The sequence below is a fragment of the Monodon monoceros genome, unplaced genomic scaffold (genome assembly GCF_005190385.1).
Source record: "Monodon monoceros isolate NGI ecotype Baffin Bay Population unplaced genomic scaffold, NGI_Narwhal_1 Super_Scaffold_21, whole genome shotgun sequence".
NCBI lineage: Eukaryota > Metazoa > Chordata > Mammalia > Artiodactyla > Monodontidae > Monodon > Monodon monoceros.
In genome coordinates, this window is record NW_021703778.1 from 163,130,709 (window position 1) to 163,154,415 (window position 23,707).

Consider the following 23,707-nt stretch of genomic DNA (forward strand, 5'->3'; position numbering starts at 1 on the left):
TGGTTGTTCGTAAGCACGCGAATTCATTTCCTCTAAAAACAGCTCCCAACAGAAATTTCCTCATGGACCCTGATGGGAGGCTGTAGCTAACCTCAGGGAAGCACTTGGCCCTTCACACAGTAACCTCCAACGATCACTCCAACTATGGGTCTAGGCCTTGGTGGTGGGTATAGGAGCATCTACAAAGGATCTGGGGGCTTCCAAGGTAACCGTCAAAAAGGACTGAGAGACAAAACTAAGCCAAAGCATCCTGGAGCAGGAAACACCTAAGCTCCAGAATGACACAAATACAACTGCACCTCCTCTGCCCACTGTTGGACCCCTAGCAGGCATTACCAATCGATCCCTGTCCTCAGCCATTCACGGATTTTAGAATCCTCCAGGCACCCACTCCTAATCAATCAGAAATGACGCTGAAAGCATACTTTTTAGTAGGCTTCAGACCTCCCCCTTTTGATGGATGGAGAAACTGAGGTCCACAGAAAAGCTCAGTGCAGATCATGAAACTGCAGAGCCAAGATGAGGCAGGATGAAAACTACACAGCTGCTCAGAGGCTTCTAGAAACTACCTCCTCTCCCAAAACAAACCTCAGCCTTGGGGTGACAAGTTCAACCCACAAGCTATGAAGAGCGAGGCCAGGAGGAAGAGCTCAGCAACCTACCGCAGATACTGTATCAGAGGGCCAGGCTCCCCATCGGCGCTGAGGTAGCCCCGCCCTGGGTTACCCTTTCTGCAGCTACAGCTGGAAGAAGCGCTGCCAGCCGAGCTGCACAGACAGGCAGACTCACCCTGGACAGGGACAGAGAGGGCGACAGCAAGCACAACCAGGCCACCCTCGGGTCTCACCAAGACCCACTGCTACCTGCTGGGGAGCAGGCAAAACCTCTGGGGCAAATGTCACAGCCTGCCCCTGACCAAGAGCTGAGGGAATCGTCATGTCGACACAGAGAGCAGTGGCCCCCTTCCCATCCCCCGTGAGTTGTCATTGCCAGGACAAATGCAGCTGGCCAGAGGGATCCCCTGGCGTGACACACCCAACCCCACCCCCCCTCCCGGCCTCCCCACTCTCAGGCAGATCAACCTCCAATGCAGTCCGAGCTTGTCATCTATTTTGGGCCCACAGGGCAAGCCCCACCCCGCCCCACCCAACCCCACCCCCCCCCAGGAGAGTCTCCAACCATCCTCCCTTCCCCAGTGAGCTCCTGACCCAAGTCCAACCCAGGGTGAGGCAACACAGGGGTCAGGAGCCCCCACTGACTCAGTCCACACTCCAGGGGCCAGGGGTACATCGGGAGGATCAGATATGGCCACTGAGAGCAGAAAAGGGGTGACATGGGGGAGGGGGACGAACCCTGGGGCAGGGGGAGGAGCATCGGTGGAGAAGACGATACCACCGTCAGCCATAATACAAGAATGGTCCAGGGTAGGAGAAGGCCTGTCCCCAGAGCTCTAACAGCCGAAGCAGAGCCCCTGGGGGCTGGAGCTCCCGCAGCGGAGCCTGAGGACAGGCGATGGCTGGGTGGCTACGCCCCTCACCCGGCCCATCCCCGCCCCCACCAAGGGCGCCACAACTCCCGCACCAGCAAAGCAGAGCAGTTCCTCAACCCCGACACACCGCCAGCTCCAGCTCGGTCCCGCCGGGGCGGCAATCACATCCATTGCACGGGGAGAGAAGTTAAAAACGAGAGCACGTAAGGAGAGGCCAAGCGCCCAGACTCTTCAGAGAGGGCGGAACAGTGAGCGCTGAAGGCCCCCCCAGCTGAACAACGGCGAGGGTGTGGTCTGTACTCACCTGCACGACTTCTATCCCTCGCTTCCTGTGGAGAAAAACAAAGAGAACACAGGTTACTCCAGCAGGCAGGAAGCATCCTTCCAGAAACTTCACTAGGGCCAGCTGGAGGCAGAGCAGCGAGGAGACTGCAGCTGCACCTCTCAGGCCATGGTCCCCAGAATGGCCTTGTTTTCAAGGGGGAGGTTTATGAACTCCTAGCCAGCCCTCAAAGCCACCTTGCGGCTGAAAGAGAGGGCTGGGTGCCCAGAGAAAGCTGGCTGGAGGCCACTCACGGCCAGCCGTTCCGCACACCAATCCCGGGGCCAAGGCTTCGGGGGCACAGCTCCAGCCTGGACCACCCCAAGACCCTCCCACCACCGATGGCCTTAACCCAACCCCCCAACCCCACTCCCTCCCGGGTCAGGTCGGACACCTTGGCCCAGTCCCTCAGGCCGGCCTCAGCCCATCCCACCGCAGCCCATCCACATTCCCACGTGCAAGAGGCCCCAGGCCCTTCAGTCCTGCCCGGTTGCTTGTCCACTGCTGGCCATCTCTGCCCCACTGACATCCTGCCCGCCCTCTGAGCCTGGTTCAACCACCACGGTCCTCGCCAATATCCTTCCAGGCCTGGACTTCGCCTTCCCCGTGTCTCCCCACATAATCCCAGGGCTGCCGTGCTCCCACACGCGTGCCCTCACTCACCCCACCCCGTGGAGCCTGGGTTGGGGTCCGTGTCTCCAGAGGAGCACACAAAGGCTCCCTGCCAACTCCCCCACCCACAGCCCTTACTGCAAGCGGTTCAGGACACACAGGGCTGCGTGGCATCTCCAAGCCTCGGTCTCCACCCTCCATCCCAGCCTTCAGGATTCGGCTCCGACAGACGCCCTCCCAGGAAGCCTTCCCAGACTCACGGTGTCCTCTCCCGGCCCGCACACGCCGGGTCAACTTGGGGCACCGCTTCCCAGCCCATGGTTCCGGAGCGCCGACCGGCTGTCCCCTGGGGGCAGAGCGCGTGTGGACCGCAGACAGCATGCCAACAGCCCGGGCCGTGTGCGCTTTCCTGAGAACAGAGGCTGAGCCCCCACAGACACTCAGAGGAGGCTGTGATCAGGCGAGGTCAAGGCCTGGGGCTCTCTCGCCCTCACTCCCTCCTTGGAGCAGGGTCTGAGGCAAGTTCGCTGTGCGCCCGCCTGGCATCCAGACGCCCCTGAACATAGATACAGGAGCCGCAGCTCGGTTCTTGTGCCTGGCTTGGCCCTTGGGGGACAATACAGATGAAACAGCCATGGTTCGGGCCCCCGAGAGCCTCACAGCCTAAGGGAGGAGGCGACACAAAGCCCCAGGGGAACCTCCAGGCCACAGTGAGCAGGCGCGGCACCTCACACGGCACAGCGGGGGTGACACCCGCCAACCCTCACGTCTGTCACTGAGCTCCTCCAACAAGCATTTCCCAGCACCTTCCGAGCACCGGGGCACAGAGTGGAAACTCACAAGGAGGCCACCACGTAAGACAGCAAGACACAGCAGGAGGTGACCAGGTCACACTGCAGGACGTGCCCGGCTGCCTGCACCTCCACACGCAACACCTCCCAGGACCCCGGGCCCCGAGGAACCCCATCTGAAAACCACAGTAGTTGATGCTTTCAGGGTCCTCGCCGTCACTCAGCTTTCTCTGCAGTTCTGGAAGGAATGGCAGCCGATATGCATCTGCTTCCACGATTTCATGAGGGGACGGGCTGGACACGACAGCACCGCCCTGGGCCACCAGAGCCCACGGCAGGGGGACAGGCGGCGTCACTTAGAACCCATGTCACATCCAGGCGTCGGCTCACAACCCACACCATTCATTTCTGAGCCCTGTGGACACCCCAGAGCCCCTGCCTCATCCCCAGACCGTCCTGGCCCCAAGGGAGCATCAGTGACGGTAACCCGCCATGGTCACGTGGCCTGTGACTGCGACGGGCTAGGCTAGGCTCAGCGTGCCTCCTCACCCTGCCCGCCCCCATCCGCAGCCCTGGATGGGGATCTTCAACAGCTGAGGGGGGAGCCTCAGGGGACGAGTCTCGGGGACAGACAGACGGCCTGCAGGAGGCAGGCCCATGTGTAGGTGACCCACACCAGGTGGAGAGGGCTTCTGCCAGGCCCCGGGCCCGGCCTGGCTTCTCCCTCCAAGTTAATTCTCTCGGCATCCAGGTTATCCCGGCGTGTGGCTCTCGTGTCCTTAGGAAGGCGGCTGCGGTCACTTCCGATCCATCCACATCAGACGTCAGCCCAGACAGTTCCCACCCTCCTTACCCCTGTCCTACAAAACAAACAGGACTCTAACTTTGAAAACAGATGGAACATGTAAAATAAAAGAAACAAAAAAAGTGGTCTCGAGGACAGACTGACAACCTCAAGTGGGGCTGAGCTCCCAGGAGCCAGTGCAGTTTCTCTGCAGCTCAGAGCACCAAGAACAGGGTAAACTGCACCTCTGGCAGAAAAGACGGGGTTCGGGTCCCCTTTCCACACACATCTGGCCACACGTACACCAGACACCCTCGTGGTGAGAGGAGCTAAGGCCCACTGAGCGCTCGCAGCACCTTCCGCGGTGATTGCCCATTACTCTGACCGGCAAGCTGAGGCCCGGCTGCCTCAGGAGCGCGGGTGCTGGCTCTGCAGCTGGGCTCCCCACACCACACAGTCATGGCGCAGCTGGCTCAGGAGGTGCCAAGAGGGCAAGCCTGGTCTCCATGCCCCAGGGCCTCGGTGTAATGGGGAGCCCAGGGACACAAGCGGAAAACCACGTTCCCTAGGGTGGTGGGATGCCACGCACCCCATCACCGCCCACTCAGGAAAATAAGGTATAACCTGCCGGGGCTCCCTTCTGCGCCTGAAACCTCTGCAGAACAAAGGTACCAAGAATGTTCATTTCCCGAGCAGCGGGCTCCTGAAACCCGGCCCTAACCAGAAAGTTCAGAAATTGAATCATGACACCAAAGGAGAAGCGGGAGGAGGGGGCGAAGGAGGGAGGGAGACGGGAGGGGGAGAAGGGAAGAGAAACCAAACCTGTCGTCAACTGAGTAAACTGCTCCTCCTGAAAACCCCAGCTCCCTGACCTCACCCCACAGACACACTTGCACGGGCAAAGCGTTTCAGGCTGTGGACGTTAACTGCCCCACTGCCCGAGAGAGCAAAAGCCTGGCAGCGCCTAAACCCCCCAAGAGGGGCCACTAACAAACTACCTGCTGTCAAAGGAGTACTATGCAGCAGTTTAAAGGACAAGGAAGTGCTCCAGGCCCCATGATGCATTCGCCATCTCCAAGACACTGCTACGGGAAAGCAACATGCAAACCCCGTGGGCCGCAGACAGTTATTTGGGTTAAGCACAACATCCAGGACAAAAGAGGCATGCTTGCATATATGCAGAGCGAATCTGAAAGTACTACCAGAAAATAGTTGTGGCCTGGCCTCTAGTCAAGGGCAAGGGCAAAGGTGGCTGGGAGGTGATGTGAGGACACTTCGTTTTCACTGTGCACCCTCGTGCACTTCTTGAATTTTGTGCCAGGTGCCTCTAACGCATGCCCCAAAACTAGGGAAATTTATATTTTTTTATTTTTTACAAAATGACAGTTGTCAGCATTCCCAGGGTCTGGCATAAAGTAGATGCCTGGTGAAGGCATGGGTCAATCGACCAGTTGATGGAGTGAAGAAGAGGAGTTCAGGATTCATCTAGAAAAGCTCCCCTGTGCTGCTCAAAGAGGAGCCGCCATGACACCCCTTCCGGGGCCACTGGACTGTCACGCATCAGAGCATCCAGTTTGGGTGCTAAGCCCATTTAAATACTTGGGCACCGGGGAAACAGATCGGGAGGGAACACACTGCAGCGTTAACTGTGGCTGCAGCAGTGAAGTGATGTGTGGTTCTTTTCATTTTCTGGTAGTTTCTAAGTTTTCGACAATGAGCATAGATACTACCTCAAAAATTATAGAAAAAGTAACAATAAAAGTTAAATAATTAAAGAATTTTACTTAAAACCTGCATCTCAAGAAAATGCAGGCTCTAAATTGTCATTTCCTTGATAAATATTGGATTAATAAGTTTTGGACAGAGGTGTACCTCACAACTCATAATATAAACCTGCTTTTCCAAAAGCTGGATATCCCATAAGGGAGGATCCATTTTGCAAAAGGGACCTCCCTCTCCAGACGACCAAGGAGAGCATACCCTTGGGGAATTTAAAATACTTACTTACAAAACGGAGTATCTCTTCAGGGGAGAAGACAGAGCAATCAGAGAAGGCTTCAAGGAGGAGGCGGCATTTGCCATTCGAACAAAAACTGAAGGGCAACTACAGACAGACACTGGGGAGAAGAAGTTAAAGAGGAATAACACGAGGAGTGTTCCCCCTTCCCAAAAGTCATCTGGGAGTGTGGAAGCATAAGCCCCACTGAGAGGGCAGGCGGGGGCGATGAGAAGTGGATACAAGATGCAGGCTGGGCACAGCCCAGGGGCCCAGAATGTCACCCCACAGGCCAGTGGGTTCCAAATGCCAGGACAGATGACTAAGAATCACCCCTGGAACTTGTCAAAAACACTAAATTCAAGGTCCGGTCCCAAAGGCTCTGATTCAGGAGGCGAAGGGCAGGGTCTGAGAGGAACTCGGGGCTCGTCCAGCTCCCAGGTGTCCTCTGGAGCGGCCAGGTGTGGAACAGCTGCTCGTCCCCAAGGAGCAACTCCTGCCGCTTGAGGAGCAGTAGGACCAGATATGCCTGGGAAGGGGCGGGGGCCTGTTCGTTCAGGGGCAGCCCCTCCAGGTCTTGGGGACAGGAGTAGAGGTCACGAAAGAACCAGAGCTAGCTGTGATGCTCACAGTCTGGGTGCAGCAGGCTGAGAACACACGCCAGCACCAGGGACGGAGCGTAGCAGGAAGACGGTAACTTCTCCATTTTTTGACCGCAGTGGTGCCAGGAGGTGGTCAGAAGCCTCCACTGAGCTGAGCAAACAGTTCAGGCCTGTCTGGGAGGCAGGCAGACGTGGAAGAGGTGGGGGTCATCCCCACGAGGAGAACGCGGAACCAGACCCAACTGTACCTCGTGCCTCACTTTCCTCACCTGTCGAGCGAGGAGAATACTGGACCCCACCGCATAGGACTGCTGGGCCCACGCTGGGGCTGGGGGCCTGTTACTTCTGTTCTGCCCTGCCTTCCTGCCCTTTCAGAACTGCCCCTCCTCTATCCATGTGATTCTGATGGGCAAACAGAAAACTGAGGCACTGCAGCCCCTCCAGGGGTGGGCACGTGGCCTGGCACCTCACTTAGCTGCAGGATGAGCGCGGGACCCAAGCCAGACCAGCCCGGGGCCTTTCCAGGACGGCTCCTGGGGCAGTGTCAGCAGCACGAAGGGCACGTCCCGGAAACGTCAGAGGACACCATGGGCAGACTCTCAAGAAGGAGGCTACACCAGGAAAAAAGGCCAGCTCTCCCTTGCCAGAGGCCAAGGCCCCAATCCAGCCGGCCTAGAGCCTGCCCTCTCTAGACTTTCAGTTGTGGATTTTGAGCTTCTGTCACTGGCCACTGTCTTGCTTGATACAGCAGAACTTAGTAAGTAAGAGCAGCACCCACTTCCTGAAGACAAAAATCACCCCAAATGACACGGTGTAGAGAGAGGGGGGACAATACAGGACAGGAGTCCAGCGAAGAGGACCAAAAGCAAGAGGACTAGAAAAGAGCAAGGTCCCAGAAGCGAGGGAGGCACAATCATCCAGAGGCACCAGCCCAAACCACTCAGAGGCCACCATAAGGCCTGAGACTCAGCTGCCGGGTGTCGCACCAGGAAGGGTAACAAGGTACACCTTGGGACACCAGCAGGCCTGCCTCACAGCAGAGCGGGGCCCGCGAAAACCAGCAGCAAGAACAGGACGTGTTGCTGAGCAGCCCCCGGTCTCAGCTTTCACATCTGTTAAATGGGTCTGACCCTTCCAGACCTTCCAGGGCAAGTATGAGAACCGAGGGCTGCGGGCAAGTGAAGCACATGCAATGGTGAGTCAGCAGGGTAGAGGGGATTAGGCCGAGACAGCGGTACCCTCTGACCAACACGGAAAGAAAAGTCCCGTGACAGCTGGGAGAATTCCAGGTGCTCTGAGAGAGCAGAGCAGCGACCAAAGAAGAGTGAAGTCTGCCAAAAAGGGGGCCCTTGGGTTCATCAAGAATCGCTTTCTTGGGACTTCCCTAGCAGTCCAGTGGTTAAGAGTTCGCCTTCCAATGCAGGGGGTAGGGGTTCGATCCCTGGTCAGGGGAGCTAAAATCCCACATGCCTCGCGGTCAGAAAACCAAAATATAAAAAAACCCAGAAGCAATATTGTAACAACTTCAATAAAAGACTTTAAAAATGGTCCACATCAAAAAAAAAAAAAAAAAAAAAAAACTTTAGGGACTCCCCTGGTAGTGCAGTGGCTAAGAATCCGCCTGCCAATGCAGGGGACACAGGTTCGAGCCCTGGTCCGGGAAGATCCCACATGCCACGGAGCAACTAAGCCCGTGCATCACAACTACTGAGCCTGCGCTCTAGAGCCCGCGAGCCACAGCTACTGAGCCCGCGAGCCACAACTACTAAAGCCCGCGCGCCTAGAGCCCGTGCTCAGCAACAAGAGAAGCCACCGCAATGAGAAGCCCACGCACTGCAATGAGGAGTAGCCTCCGCTCTCCGCAACTAGGGAAAGCCCCCGCGCAGCGACGAAGACGAAATGCAGCCAAAAATAAATTAATTAATTAAATAAATGTAAAAAAAGAATTGCTTTCTCACGATATGCAAAGCCACAGCCACCTGCCTCCCACCCAGGCACAGCAGAGGGCTGGCCACAGTGCACAGCAGAGGAAGGATAATCCTGCTGGGGAGGGAGGCTGGCCAGGCTGCCTCAGAGCAATTTCACAGCAGAGGGGATCAACCCGGAAACACAGGTTTCCCCCACGCCAACAGGCAGGGAGAAAGAAGCTGCACCTGCACCAGAGCTAAAAACCACTTAGAGACGGGAAGTGTGTAATTATATAAGTGGAAACCCAGGCACATTCACATCCCAGCCATTTGTAGCACAGCTTGGTAATCACCAGATTTCAGGAGCCCCGAATAACAGGCCCTTTAGCACCACGAGGCCCGCAGGCAAAGCCCCTGCCCCCGCCTCTCCCCAGCCTGCAGAAGGCAGGGCCTCGAAATGTCTCCCGAGGACTCAGGGTTCCCCGAATAGGCGGCTGGGCCTTCTCTTTCACCCGAGTGCGCAGAGGGACACGCTGTCCCCACCACCCCAAATGCCACACCAGCACCACCACCTAACCCACGCTCAAGGACAGCTCCTTAGGAGCCCTCCTTGGCTCCGTCCTCCTCAGGGACCCCACATCCCAGCACAGAGCATGGATGTGAAGGACACCTGGCTCCGTGCCGCTGACCCCTGCTAGGCTAAGAGCTAGTAAAGTGGACATTAATGGTGACCACCAATATGACAGTTCTCCTCCTCCTGGGCACTCCCCTGGACACACACACACACACACACACACACACACACACACACACGCTCACTCACTCAGCAGGCTAGGCATAGCCATGTGGCTTGCTTTGGCCAAGGAAATGTGCACAGAAGTGCCCCATGTCACTCCTGAGGAGAAGCAGTCGATGGCCAGTGGTCAGCTCTCCAGCCAGTCCTCCTGGTCGTCAGCAGCTGTGGGGGCACAGGGGGCACAGACGGCCCCCAAAGCCATCCCAGACCCACTCCTGGAAAGAAACCTGGCTGGGTGGCTATGAAGCCAGGCTGGGAACCAGAAAAAACTCTATTAAGAGGACCTTCAGCTTAGCAGTGGTTCTCAACCAGGGCAATTTTGCCCCAAGGGGACATTTAGCAACATCCGAAGACATTTTCGATGGTCACACCTCGGGGAAGTGCTCCTGACATCCAGAGGGTGGAGGCCCCACAATGCACAGAACAGCCCTTAAACAGAGAATGATCTGCAACACAGTGCCGAGAATGAGAAAAGCCGAGATGCAGAGGACCAGCCCTGGAGAGTACCGCAGGCCCAGAGGGGACTCTGAATGAGCTATAAAAAAACCTGTTGTTGCAAACCTCTCAGGGATGTCTGTTATTGTAGCCTAACCGGGCCTAACCTGACTGATAAACGCTCCTTGAGGAATCGGGGCTTGTGCCCTCTGTCTACACCCCAAATTCCTAGCACAATACCTAGCACAAGGCATTTGGAGGTGCAGCACACAAGGCATCGGGGGTGGGGGGAGTAGCACAAGTCCCTCCCTTCATCAAACTCCCTCAAGAGAGACCCTATGCTACAAAAACACTCAGGCCTGACCTAAGTCTGTGCCTTTGCACAAGCTGTTCCCTCTGCTGGAACGCCCCTCCTCCTCTGGCAAAGTCCTGCTCGTCCATCAGGGGAAGCTCAGACATCATACTTGCCGAGAGGCTGTTCCCAGCCCCTTCCCTGGGCAGAAATAATGGCTCTTTAGCCACACAGCCATGGACACTTAAAAGACTGCTCTGTGCTCAGTTTTGGGCCGTGAGCCCCCGAGGTCTGAGAGTTTGTTCTTTATTCCAGTGCCCCGTGCCCACCACCGACACCCCCCACCTGGCAGGTACTCTGCAAGCACTTCCTGAATGAAAGAGGCTGACAGCCTCCAGTCCATCCCTGAGTGCCCCTGCCTGTCTGCGTCCTCGGCAGCCCGGTTCACTTGTCGATGGTTTCGTAATTTGGATTTGTCTTCTCTTGGCAGTGCCAGAAATCGAAATGGCCCAATACAAAGGCAACATACAAAGAGAATTTTAAAGCCAGTGCAAACATTTGAATTGTTTGGACAGCTCCAAGAAAGAACCAGATAAACTGGAAGCTAGCATATGTCTTTTTTTTCTTGGCGGCGGGGGCACGGGTGGGAGGTCAGGGGGAATGTAAAACCCTTCCCCTGATTGCACAGTCACCACCTCCGGTAACTGAAGACCTTCCCCCATACTAGGTGCCCCACCTGCAGGAGGTGGGCCAGAGGGTCCCGGCAGTGGCATGAGTCAGCGTGTCCCTTCCGACCTAGAACGAGCCCAGGGGATGCCTGGAAGTGGCTTTTCCTCATGAACCCAGGATGTGGGCAAGAGGCAGAGCTAGTGACTCACCTTCCCGGCATCTCCAGGAAGAAAACAGAACCACCAGGGCCAAAAGGCCTTTGCTATGGAGGCACAGGGGCTGAGGCACTTTAAAACCCCACCCCCTCAACTTTCAGGGTGGGGAAACTGAGGCATGGGTGGAGATTACCCAAGAATGTGTTCCGCTGCATCCAAAGTGTCACGTTTCAGATTAGAAATCGCCGACTTTTCATCTGAAAATAAATGTTGAAATTCCCTTAACGCCGCCACTTTTCAATATAAAAATTCTCTACTTGAAATTCTTTTTAGGTCTTTCACTACCCCCTTGCAGGTGCTAAAATTTTTCCTTCTCATTATTAAGGATGGGCCCTAGGAGCAGGAGACCCACAGGGGCATCAGGAGGGGTTGGTTCCAGCGCTTTCCCCCACCCCCAGCCCCAGCAGTCAGTCGACCTGCCTCAGGGCTAATGACTCAGTCGGTTCTCTTCAGAGCAGTTTCTTATTCCCAGGAATGCGAAGTCTTTTTAACATCAGCCCAGTGAACAAGGTAAGCTCCAGCAGAAAGGGAGACAGGAACCCCTGTGCTGATATTTCTGCCCTTTGGACCCACTGGGGGAGGGAGAAGCCTGCCCAAGAAGTTCTGAATTGTTTTTAGCACCTATCCTCAAGGTGCCACACGCTCTCAAAATAACTGCACAAGCGTGTGTCCCAGGACTGCTTCTGGGACGCTGACACTCTTTCACAGGCTGCATTCCAGAGCAGATTAAATATCTCCATCCACCCAGATCCTGCTGCTAGCACTCCCTTACAATTGAAAGCTCCCCCCAGCCCGAGGGCTGGAATCCAAGACCAAGAGAAGGGTTCTTTGAGCCACCAAGGTTGGGGCGGGGGGTGGGAATCTCTGCCCTGCGCTGTGCTGGAACTCCAAACACAGGAGCACAGAGATTCCCGTCTGCCTCTCATCAGACATTTGCTGGCCACGGGGCCCTTGAACACAGTAAGGCCCTGGGCGATGGCGGTGAGCACGGGAAGGTTTCTGAAGACTGCTGCTTGAGCTGAGCCCCAGGAGTGGCCAGGAGGGGGGCTGCCAAGGAGTACCGGGAGAAGGCTGCCGCTACAGCTGGGGCAATGCCAGGGCCTCTGGGCACTGGGGTTCCCTGGGCCCCTCTGCCATAAGCACCAAGTCTGCTGTCACATCAAAGCAAAGGTGAGGTTAGCCCCATCCCCAATCTCTGAAAACTTAAACCACAAGCACCTTATTCAAATACTTCCCCAACCCCCAACTACTTTCAGGATAGGGGGGTGGGAAGACAGGCCCAGGGAGTCAAGTAACAACCTTACCCATTGGTCTGTGACTAAGAGCAGGGAGTCAGGGCCTGGCTCTGACCTTGACCTAGTCCCTCCTGACAGGTTCTGAAAAAGGCGGTGCATCAGAACAGTATATTCATTTCCTATTGCTGTTTTAACAAATTACTACAAAGTAGGGCTGAAAATAACACAAATGTATTCTCTTGCAGCTCTGGAGGTCAGGAGTCTAAAATGCGTCAGCAGGGCCATGCTCCTTCTGGAGGCTCTGGGGAGAAATCATGCCTTTGCCGTTTCCAGTTCTAGAAGCTGCCTGCATTCCTTGGCTCGTGGCCACATCATTCTGACCTCTGCTTCCACTGTCACATCTCCCTCCGACCTTCCTCTTATAAGGACCCCTGTGATGACACTGGGCCCTCCCAGATAATCCAGGATAGTCTCCCATCTCAAGATCCTTGACCTTAATCACATCTGCAAAGTCCCTTTGCTACATAAGGGACCATATTCACAGGTTCTGAGGACAACTGGGCGGAGGGGGACATTATTCTGTCTGTCCCGACAACAAGGCTCTCGCAGCTCTGCCACTCCGGAACCTCAGACACTCTCTCAAAGTGCCCACGTGTGGGCTGGTGGTAGATTAAGATTTGTCCAGAGGATCGTTGGGCGTCTCGACAGTCACCAAGGAGGAGGCTGGGGCTCAGCCCGCGCAGTGCCTGCAGGACTCCAAGGGGCAATGGATATAACCAAACACTGACATGGGTCCCTGATGGGAAGAGGCACCCAGGGCCTGGGTGGCGAAGACCTAAGGCCCCAGGCCTGGAAGGCTTGGTTGTAAATTGGGGGAAGGGGTGATATTCCTGACCCTTGAGTCCACCTCAAGCTCTATGAGAAATGCCCAGACTGCCTAGGCCTCCCCACCCTCCGCTCCAAGGCCACCTGGCTCCAGCGAAGGCCACAGCTCCAAGCTGCCAAGTGGACGCAAGAGCCACTCTCCAAACTGAGGCGTTTGGGGCCTGAGCCCAGCACCTAGGCACACCGGGGCCAGAGAGGGCCTGCAGAGCCCCCTTCTACAGGCCCGGGGTATCAGGCCCTGGCCCCTGCCCACTTCAGATGCACTGAGCAGCAAACTCTAGAAACAGGCAGTGGCTTCATCTGGTGGCTCTGAGACCCTCAAATTTCAGGGAAGGTTCCAAAGGCCTGGATACAACCCAAACAAATGATTGGCAACACCTGTAATTCCTGAGCCCCTCACGCCCCACTCAAGGAAAAAGGGGATCGACGAAGAGGCAGGGGTAGGAGGCAGGGGCCAGGAGGGGCTATGAGATGGGCAACAATGGCCACTTAGCATTCATTTCAAAGGCTGCATTAGGGGGTGTGACTGTCCTATTTCTTCAAGTGAGGACGTTTAGAGAGGTTAAGAAACTCACCCAAACATTATGCTAAGTGAAAAAAGCCAGAGAGAGAAGGACAAATACTGCATGGTATCACTCCTAGGTAGAATCTTAAAAAAAAAATCAAACTCAAAGAAACAGAGAACAGAATGGTGGTTTCCAGAGGCTGGGGGTGGGGCTGGGGTCAGGAGGAAATGGGGAGAGCTTGGTAAACAGACAAACTTTCAGTTATCAGAAGAATATGGTCTGAGGATCTAATGAATAATACAGTGACTATAGTTGACAATACTGCATTATATAACAGAAATTTGCTGAGAGTAGAACTTCACTGTTTTCACCAAGAAAAGGAAGGGGAGTAAATATGTGAGGGGATAGATGTGTTAATTAACTCAATTAATCCTTCCACAGTGTGGAATATCGAATCATCACACTGTATACTCTAAATATATTACAATTTTGTCAACTATACCTCAATAAAGATGGAAAAAATACATATGTATTGCAAAAAGAAAAAGAAAGAAAGAAAAGAAAAGGAACTCACCCAAAGACTCACAGCAAACAAGCCACAGCAGAACCACAGTCTAAGGTCTGGTCTGTCAGCAAAGACCATCCTTGCCCAGCGATCTATGAGGGTGCGGGTCCAGCCAGGTCTGCTAGGGTTCGTGAAGCTTCTGGGATTTCCCGAGGAGGAACTGTTCTGGACAGACCTGCCTCTGCTCCCCCACCCAGCCCAGCCACTGCCCCAAGTCTGGGCTGAAATCCTTCCTCAGACCCCTGACCCCCAGGAGCCTGGAGGAGGGGTGTCATGGCCCCTGGGAGGCCTGAGGAGCTGTGACTGGCCACAGGCATCCCGAGACCACTGTGCAGTGGGGACAGGACACGCCTGGGTCATCCAAGGCCCAGAAGCAAGGGGAGCCAACATGCCTGTTTTCCCCCCTCCAAGGGGCTGACAGCTCCTTCTGGCCACCGTGTCACCTGAAATCCTCACTTTCCAAGCAGGAGGAACCCCTCCTACAAAGCAGAGGGACAAGGAGGCAGATTTTGGCTCAACTGTAGGAGAGGCTGCCGGCTCCCCAAGGAAGGCTGTCCAGGCAGGTGGCGACTGCCCCGTGGTGGGATGGCCTCAAGCCAAGGCTGGCTGCCCGTGTCACAGAGGGGAGACAGGTACATGGGGAAGGGGATGGGGCTAACGTCTTAGGAGGCCTTCCCCATCTCTAAACGTTTCTGACCCCCAAGGAAAAGGAGCATTGGCCCTCTGGGCCCCCCGAGGAGGACAGAATGAGTCCGGGGCCTCAGAGGGCCCCACCACCAAAAGCTGAAGCCCAGAGCCTCCTCCCTGCAGGCAGGCACGTGCCCCACCTCCTTCCTGCCTGGCCTCCCACCCTGCCAGGCTCTGCAGCTGGGAGCCATGGCAACAGGCCCCAAACAGCCCAAGAAATCCCTCCTGAGAGCCCCACGCAGGGTGTCACAGCAGCCGCCAACCCGAAGCCAAGAGCCGGGGCCCTGGGCAGAAGTGAGAAACACCAAAAAGAGGAAGCCCCGAGTCCAGCCAGAGGAGAAGACCGCTTCAGTGCCAGCAAAGGACAGCCTCCCCGCCCCAAGAGACACAGGCCTCCGTCCCAAGGGCCACCAGGACCATAGGCCACCATCCTGCCGACCCCCCCCCCCCCCCCCAGGGGTCCAGCCTGTGACCCTCTACATCTAAGACGTGACTCATCCCCTCCCGGCCCCCCACTCCTTCAGCTGCCCTCGCCACACCCCCAGCATTCAAGACCTCTGCAGCAGGTGCCCACCTCCTCATGCACCCCGTCTGCTCCCAGCACACCTGACTCCGTGCCCTCTCCCACCTGCCCACGCTGGAACATCCCCACCCCTGCCCACCATCCACAGCACTGGAAGCCTCTTCCTCACACAGAGGGCAGCCCAAGAAGAAGGTGGCTGAGGAGCCCAAGGAGATAAACCCCAGCTGGAAGGGCCAGTAAAGAGTGCCTTCTCCTGACCTGGGTGTCCCCTTACGTGAGGACAATGCACACAGCCCACTCTGTTCCAGTCCTTGTTGGGGAGTGGGGGGCCCGCTTCCCCGAGTCAGGACGTTAACCTGCTGGACAATTCTCCAGGAATGACCTTAGCTGCCAGGATAAGAACTCAAGATACAGAAGAACGGGTCCAATTTGCAGGAGGTGGGGAGAGGAGGCTGTCAATTTTTTTTTTAGGCCAAGGTTTTCTTAAACCAGATTCTTCCTGATGGCTTGCTTTCCATCCAAGGCATTCTTTTACTCATTCATTTACTTCATGCCTATTTCTTGAGCACCTACCACATGCCCAGCATGGTGGACACACACAGTCCTCAAGGAGCTTACAGCATAGAGGGGAGGGTGAACAAGCAAACAACTGAAAGTACAACAAGCTGTGACATGTTCTGAAAGGAACACTCGAGGGACTGACAGAGAAGACGGGACTGTGCTGAGATCAAAAGGCTGAGGAGCAGCCAGATGTGTGGTGGGGGGAAGAGCCTGCAAAGCAGCAGGAACAGCACGTGCAAACGTCCTGAGGTAGAAGGAGTTTACAGCAGCTGAAGAACTCAGAAAAGATCATGGAGGCTGATCCATGGTGAGGATCGAGAGGGGCAGGAGGTGTGTCTGGGGCCCTGAGGGGCTGTTTTTGTACCATTTGCTTCCCTGAGCCAAAAAATTTTCTTTCTGCTTAAGCTCATCTGAATTGGGTTTTCTGTCACTTGCATCCACAGAATCCTGCAACATCCAAACCAACACATCATATTCTATCACCTTCTCCACCAGCCTGGGCCTCAATCTTGAAAGCAAACACTCCCACCCATCCAGTCGCCCAAGCCAGAGCCTGCACCACCCTCCACTTCTCTCCCGCTGCCCCATCAGTCACCAAAGAAAGGTTTCATTTGGGCCTCTAGACAGCCAAGGGCTGGTGGTCCCTCTCCCAGGGAGGTGGCCTACTGCATGCTGGGAGGAGGGGCAGGAAGAGAAAAGCAGATGGTCTCTTGGCTGAGGGAAAACGAGAACCCCCAATAACACTGGCCAGCTGATTGCATATAATTATGAAAGAAAAACGTTATTTAAAATTAGCTTCCCAAATGCGAATATAATTTCAAGCATCCCTTGCAGTGGGGTTACAATGTCAGCCCAAGGAATGTTTTACCACCAGCAGAGATCATTCAGGCCCCTGAAGGCAAAAAATAACGAAGCCAACAGGGGCACCAGTGCTCCCCGAGAAGCACTCCCAGCTGCCCAGGGGGAAGCACCAGCCCAGGAAACCCAGCCCAGAACCAGCCCGGCTCCCCTCCACATCTGGCTCAGGGCCCTCCCCAAGAAGGCAAGAGGCATGTCTTTCTTCTTTTTTTCTCTATCTTTAGGGTCTTTGATGTTCAGACTCAAATCCCAAGAGCAGCCAGTTAATAATAACAAGGACAGCTTCAGTCTCTGTATACCTCCTATACCCAGGTGCTCTACTCTGTGCCTCAGTCTTCCCATCTGTAAACTGGGCGTGACAATGGAGTGTAATTCACAGCGTGCTGAGGACTGAATGACGCCCGGGCAGCCAGTCAACAAGCCTCCCTCTCCCACTGAAGCCTCAGAACAGCACTGCCGGCTCTACAGACGTGGAACCTGACCCTCAGAAAGGCTACACGAGCTCTTCGGCTAGTGGCTGAGGAGCAGGGATGCAAACCCAGTTCGGCCTGAGTCCAAACTCCTCAGTGTGCCCCTCCTGGCAAAGCTGCCAGGCCAGCGTGCACTCTGACCTCAGCCCGCAGCCCGGTTCTCCCCAACCTTGGCACACTACCCTCTTCGGGACTCTGGGTTTTAAAACGCCACGGGCTCTGGCTGGGCGGCTGACTTCCACTATTCCGCTCTCTCCCCAGGGGATGCCTTTTAGCTCTGGGCCCTCTGCCTCCTAGGGTCCCCCCATTTAATACACAAGAACCAAGGCCCAGAACTGAGAGGGACTTGAGGTCACAGGGAGGTCACACCCAGGATAAGCCTGGAACTCAGGAGGTGGGGGGCACCACACTGGCATCCCCAGTCCGCACCAGCACCCAAGGAAGGGAAAGGCTATAAGAGCCCCATTTCAAAGATGAGAAAATCGAGGTTTGGAGAAGTATAAAGGGATAGGTTCAGGGTCTCCAACAAGGGCACAGGAGAGCCATGACCCCCAGGTCAGAGAGCCAGCCACACGGAGTGCCCACAAGCACACTGCCATGCGGGCCTCGACGGATGTGTGAGGACAGTGCGCCACCAGAGCGGCCACCAGAGCAGGCCAGACCCACACCTGGTGGCTGGGTGGCAACAAAGCCAGCCTAGCAGTGGTTCTCACTGGAAGCAATTTTGTCTCGGGGACATATGGCAATGCCTGGAGACATTTTTGGTTGTCACAACGGGGCGAAGGGGTGGCACCCAGTGGCTGGAGGCCAGGGATGCTGCTACATCCCACAATCCACAGGACAGCCCCTAACAAGCAGAAGGATCCAGCCCGAAATGTCAATCGTACGAAGGCTGAGGAACCCTGAGCTACAGAAATCTGTGAACAAGGATTTGGACCTTCCTGGACATGGGGGTTGGTTCAAAACAACAAGACTTTCAAATAAATAAATATGCATATGTGTGTGTATTTATGTAAATATGGATATAGGTATGCACACGTGTTTTGCTTGCATTCGCTAGAATATCCTGGAAGCATAAAAAACTAGGAACAATCCCAAGGGGGGAAGCTAGGGGTGAAGGGGCACAGCTAGGACGAGACCCTTTGCGCTCTAAGTCCTTTCTTGCCTTTTGATTTGAATCGTGTGACTATACTGTCTATTTCAATACATTTATACCCTCTGAAAATAAAAAAATAACACTTCCCTGCATGTAGAGTCTCTTTCAACTATCCAGCCTCTGGTTTGAAAGCCTCTGGAGCAAGACGACCTGAGGTCAGCCTTCCCAAATGTCCTCCTGACAACGCCGTGACTAGATCCTGGATTCAGATGCCCACAGAGGCACAAGGACAAACCCCAGAGAGTTCCACACACCCCCTGATCTGCCCCTCCGAGCCTGTCCCCACAGGGCAGGGCTCCCCACCCCCAGCTTTCTCCTCTTCACACTTGCCACCACCTGTTGCCCCCAAAATGACGCTCATAAAAGCAGGACTCTCTTTACTTCTTTTTTTTTTAATTAATTAATTCATTCATTTATTTATTTATGGCTGCATTGAGTCTTCGTTGCTGTGCGTGGGCTTTCTCTAGTTGCGGTGAGCGGGGGCTACTCTGCGTTGCGGTGCGCAGGCTTCTCACTGCGGTAGCTTCTCTTGTTGCGGAGCACAGGCTCTAGGCACGCGGGCTTCAGTAGTTGTGGTATGCAGGCTCCAGTAGTTGTGGCACGCAGGCTCCGTAGTTGTGGCTCGTGGGCTCTGGAGCGCAGGCTCAGTAGTTGTGGCGCACGGGCTTAGTTGCTCCGTGGCATGTGGGATCTTCCCGGACTGGGGCTCGAACCCGTGTCCCCTGAACTGGCAGGTGGATTCTTAACCACTGCGCCACCAGGGAAGTCCCAGGACTCTCTTTACTTTCACGACCCACAGCTGTGCATCTATGGACTCAATGCCCACTTCCTGACCCGGTAGGCAGATGAACAAGCACCCAAGTCTGGGGGGGCAGGCCCGACCTCATTCACAGAGGACAGGCCCCCCGGTGACAGGCCCCCCGGTTCTGGAGCCCCAAGAGCAGAGCTGCCCACTGCTCTCAACCCTTCGCAGGAAGTCCTCTAGACCTTCAACTACCCCAGTGAGGAACCTGAGTGCAATGAACACCCCAAATCCTACACAACTTCCTCCCCCTGCTGCCCCTACATGGTCGGGCCTTGGCCTAACTCTCCCTCCCCTCCCCCAGCCCCACAGCCAGGGGTCAGCAGGTTTCCACACAGTGCTTCTCAGACGTGAGTGTGTAACGTGCACAGGCACCTCCCGAGGACCCCGCCACAAAGCAGATTCTGCTCAGCGGGCCTGCGGCAAGTGGGCTCCTGCCACACCCTGAGCATGAGGTCCTCACGCGTCCCCAGCCACCAGCCCAGTTCACCGCCAGCTGCCACCGCACCCTCTGGACCCCCGTCAGCTCTCGCCTGGACAACCATGGGTGCCTCCCCTCCCCACATCCAGAGCCCACCTCTGATCTGTCCTCCATGGGAGCTGGCCAGTGGCCCAGCTCACATGCCTGCTGGGGCTCCCACAGCCTTCGGGACAGGCCCAGACTCCTGCAGGGATGGCTCACGGGGTCCTGTGCCACCTGACCTTGACTCAAGCCTGCCCCAAATGCCAAGGTCCAGATGGACTGGATGGCACTGGGCTCCTGGGACGCTCCCTCCAGCGTCCATGGCCTCGCTCCACCCCTCCCAGCAGGGAGGCTCTGGGGGTCACCCAGCTCTAACCCTGAGGGGTCCAGTAGAGGTCACTTAGCCTCGGCAAGAGCCTCCAGCCTCTGTTTCCTCCCTGGTTCAGGCCTGAGGGCCTGTGGGGTCTCCCCCTCCCCCGCTCCCGGAGGCTGGGGGAGGGGGAGAGGGGGCGGGGGCAGGGGGCGGGGCTGCCAGGCAGGGGACAGAGGCAGGCAGAGGAAGGCAGCTGCTCTGCACTGCTTCCCAATGAGAAAGAGAGGAAACAAGCAGCAGGGCTGGATCTGTCGGTCTGCTCTGGAAACTCATCTGCGCCCACAGCTCAGAGGAGGCTAAGAGGGACGTCCCCCCACCCCTGCACACCACCCCTCGCCTAAATCAACAAGAGGCTGTCAGACGGGCTCGCCCTCCAGGACCCCGTTTAAAAGCCACCATTTCATCATCGAGTGCTTGCCATGTGCTAAGTGCCATCCGTGGACCTCTTGTCCACCCACTGGCCCTGCAAGTGGGGGGACTGTCACCATCCCCAAGAGAAGCTTAGGGACTTGCACGGACCTCCCAGCAGGGCAGCCAGAATCTGCGCCGGGGGCGGGGGGGAACCTCCAGGCTCCAGGCTCCTCACCACACCTGTTCACCTGCACAGCCCTACCTGCCGCTCACAGAGTGGGGATGCGCATCAGAGGTGCTCCTTCCCCTGTACCCCACCTCACTGCTCTCTAGATGCTCATCAGCCCAGGCTTCCAGTGGCTCTCTGCAGCCCCCATCTGCCCCTGACCCGACATGTCCAGAGTCCCTGTCTGAGGACCCCTGACCTCACAGATCACACCTTCCCACATGCCAGCTCGCTACGTGGACTTCCTTAAATCCACACTCCTCTGTCCAGTGAGCTCCTCCAGACCCTCAAAGACCCAGCGGAAGCCTTCCTGGCTCCTCCTAGACGGAGAAAACTGCCCCCCCCCCCCACCACTACCGCTGTTCCGAACATGAGCACAACTAGCGTAACCTTTCAAGGCTTCTATCTCCCGCACCCAGCTGAGCCCCCGGGTGCTCCCAGCTTAGTACCGGCTCTAACCCAGACCCACAGCACCACCGATACCACCACCTCCACAACTTTAATACCATCCGCCTCCCGTTTACCAAGGAACCTGGGATGGGGTACTTCCAACATTTATAAATAAATGAACGACAGGTGAACGACATGAACGACAATGAACATTTATAAATAAGTGAACGACAGGGCTTTACATTCGTTATTTCAACTGACACATCAACCGTGAATGTTAAAAAGTGCTCTGCTTATCCTACAGATGTAGGAACTGAGGCTCAAGAGAAGTTCAACAACAGAGCTAGAAAGTGGCAGAAGCATGGTTGAAACCCAGGTCCCTCCTTCCAAAGCCGGCTCTGGGCACTCTGTTATTCAGGTGGAGGGAGGGGAGCCCAGGCTGCCCCAAGCATACAGAAGAAGTGTCCCTGTGACCGCCCAGCCAGGAGGACGGCCTGCTCCAGGACACAGTCACACACACACAGGTCCTCGCCCACCTGAGGGCTGAGCACGGCCCCAGGGGCGCAAGGAGCCAATGCTTTTCAGCTGACATTTAACCTTCTCAAGAATAATTCGCCCAGACAGCCTCAACACCTTGCCCTGGAGCTCTGAACACCGCCCAAAGCTTTCAAAGCGTCATCCATGTTCAAGGGCCATCTTGTGGGGTGATTTGATGGGAGTCTTTGCCGTCCCCTCTCACATAAATAGAACTCAAGCTGCACGCCACGGCGTGGGCAGCCCTGAAGAATCTGGCTCCGCCTCCCTCTCTACTGCTCCCTCCCTCACACCTCACAAGCCTGGCTCCAGCCAAGCCCTCCTCCCTGCTGCTCCACAAACACACCAAGCTCCTTGGCCCTAAGGCACCCCAGGGCCTTTGCACTTACTCCTTCCCCTGCCTGAGATGCTCCAGACTCTCCACAGCTTGCTTCTTTCTGACCAGTCAGGTCACAGAAAGAGTCTCTCCTTTAGAAAGGCCTTCGCTCACCACCCTGGGGACAGTCCCCAGATGGCTTCACATCACTGCTATCACTTCATCTCCTGTTCCCTCCTGATATCACCCCTTTACCTCACTGGTTGACATGTCTGTTACCCACACACACCTCCCCCCATGGACCAGAGCTCCAAAGGACGAGGCCTTTTCCATCCTGGCCATCCGCACCCTTTGCAATGACTTTGCCGCTGCGACCAAGCCAACAGAGTGGCATTAGTATCACTGTCCCAATTTCACAGACGAGAAAACCGAGGTTCACACAATTAAGCTCTTTGCCGAAGGTCACAAAGCTAATAAGTCACAGAGTGGATACTGGACCAAGCTGTGTCTCCCAAAATGTCTTCTCTAAGATGTTAACATGTCAAACGCAAAACGCTAAGTCAAAGACAATAAGGTTTCTTTCTGGCAAGATGTCTTAGGATTTCTAATATGCTATTGTGTGTTTTAAATCTCCAGGTATGCACTGCTCCCCAAACTTATGTGACCATGGAATTGCTCGTTGGTGGATTATCTTGTAGAAATCTTACAAGATAATTGTTCTAAAGAATACTTACACGTCATCCTTCCTGAAAATCTAGGCCAACTGTGTCAAACAAGCAGCTTTCACCTGGGATCCATAGAACCTTTGCTTCAGAGAGCCTGTGGCATTCTCTGTGTTTTGGTATATGTGTATTATTACATGTCATTTCTTCAGAATAGGATCTATAGCTTTCATCAGAATCTCAAAGATCTCCACAACCTCTAAGAAAGGTTAAGAAGCAACTGTTCTACAGAAACAGGTGATTTATGTGACAGCCTCAACATTTCCCTGAGTAAATTCCATTTTTGTACTAAAAAAAAGAAAAGAAAAGAAAAGAGGTGAAGTTCATTTTTCTCACCCCCTGAATCCGGGTGGGCCTTGAACCTTGTTTGGCCAACTGACTGTGGTGGAGAGACCAGGCCTCCAGAGGCCTTGGAAACGCCCATTGTCTTGGACCCCTGCCCCCTGGATAAGAGCACACAACCAGGCAGCCTGCTGGGCGATGAGACACCCATGGCCGGGTCACCCCCATCACCCTGGCTGAGCAGAGGTCAAGCCGCAGAAGCAGAGATCCTGACTGACCAGCCGCTGACCGCAGATACACAAGGGAGCCCAGCCCGAACCGCCGCGCCCAAGAGCAGTGAGCTCACAAGTGGTTACTGTTTAAAGGCGCTATGCTGGTGATGGTCTGTTATTCAACAATAACTGATAAAACTCTTACTTACACGTAATGAATCAGAAAGGGAAGCAAGGCAATTATATTCACAATGATATCCAATGCAGCATTATCCACACCAGCAAGAAAACTGGAAATAATCTAACTATTCAATCATAAGATTATAGCTCAATATATCACAGCGTAGACACCCAACAGAGCTATCGCATAGCAATGGAAAAGGACCATCGTCTATTGTACTTTATTTTCAGGTGGGGTGACACCATTGGGATTATGTTTTAAGTCCTTAGCATTTTTGCCAGCAGGCGGGGGACAGGGTAGGGAATGATGACACTTTTATTATCTTTTAAGATATTTGGTTTATGAAAAGGAAAATTAAACTATAAATACAGGATCATATTGATTATGTAAGTCCTTAGCTTTTAAGGATCATACTAAATTACATATGAACTATGGCTGAGACTTTCTTCAAAATAATACGAGGGAAATAAATAAAACAAGATGAGCCATAAGTTAATAA

The 23,707-nt window shown here is 55.2% G+C and overlaps 1 protein-coding gene across 4 annotated transcripts in view; it reads right to left on the minus strand.

The window, feature by feature from the left end:
- ITPK1 (inositol-tetrakisphosphate 1-kinase) overlaps positions 1 to 23,707 on the minus strand; it is a 162,978-nt gene that overhangs the window by 121,171 nt on the left and 18,100 nt on the right. For all 4 annotated transcript variants that reach the window (XM_029238813.1, XM_029238812.1, XM_029238815.1 and 1 more), the window contains one exon: positions 1,794 to 1,818. Coding sequence is in view for 1 of the 4 variants with exons in the window: in XM_029238812.1 (XP_029094645.1) it covers positions 1,794 to 1,818 (25 nt within the window). In the remaining 3 variants the exon portion in view is untranslated. The remainder of the gene's footprint in view (positions 1 to 1,793; positions 1,819 to 23,707) is intronic.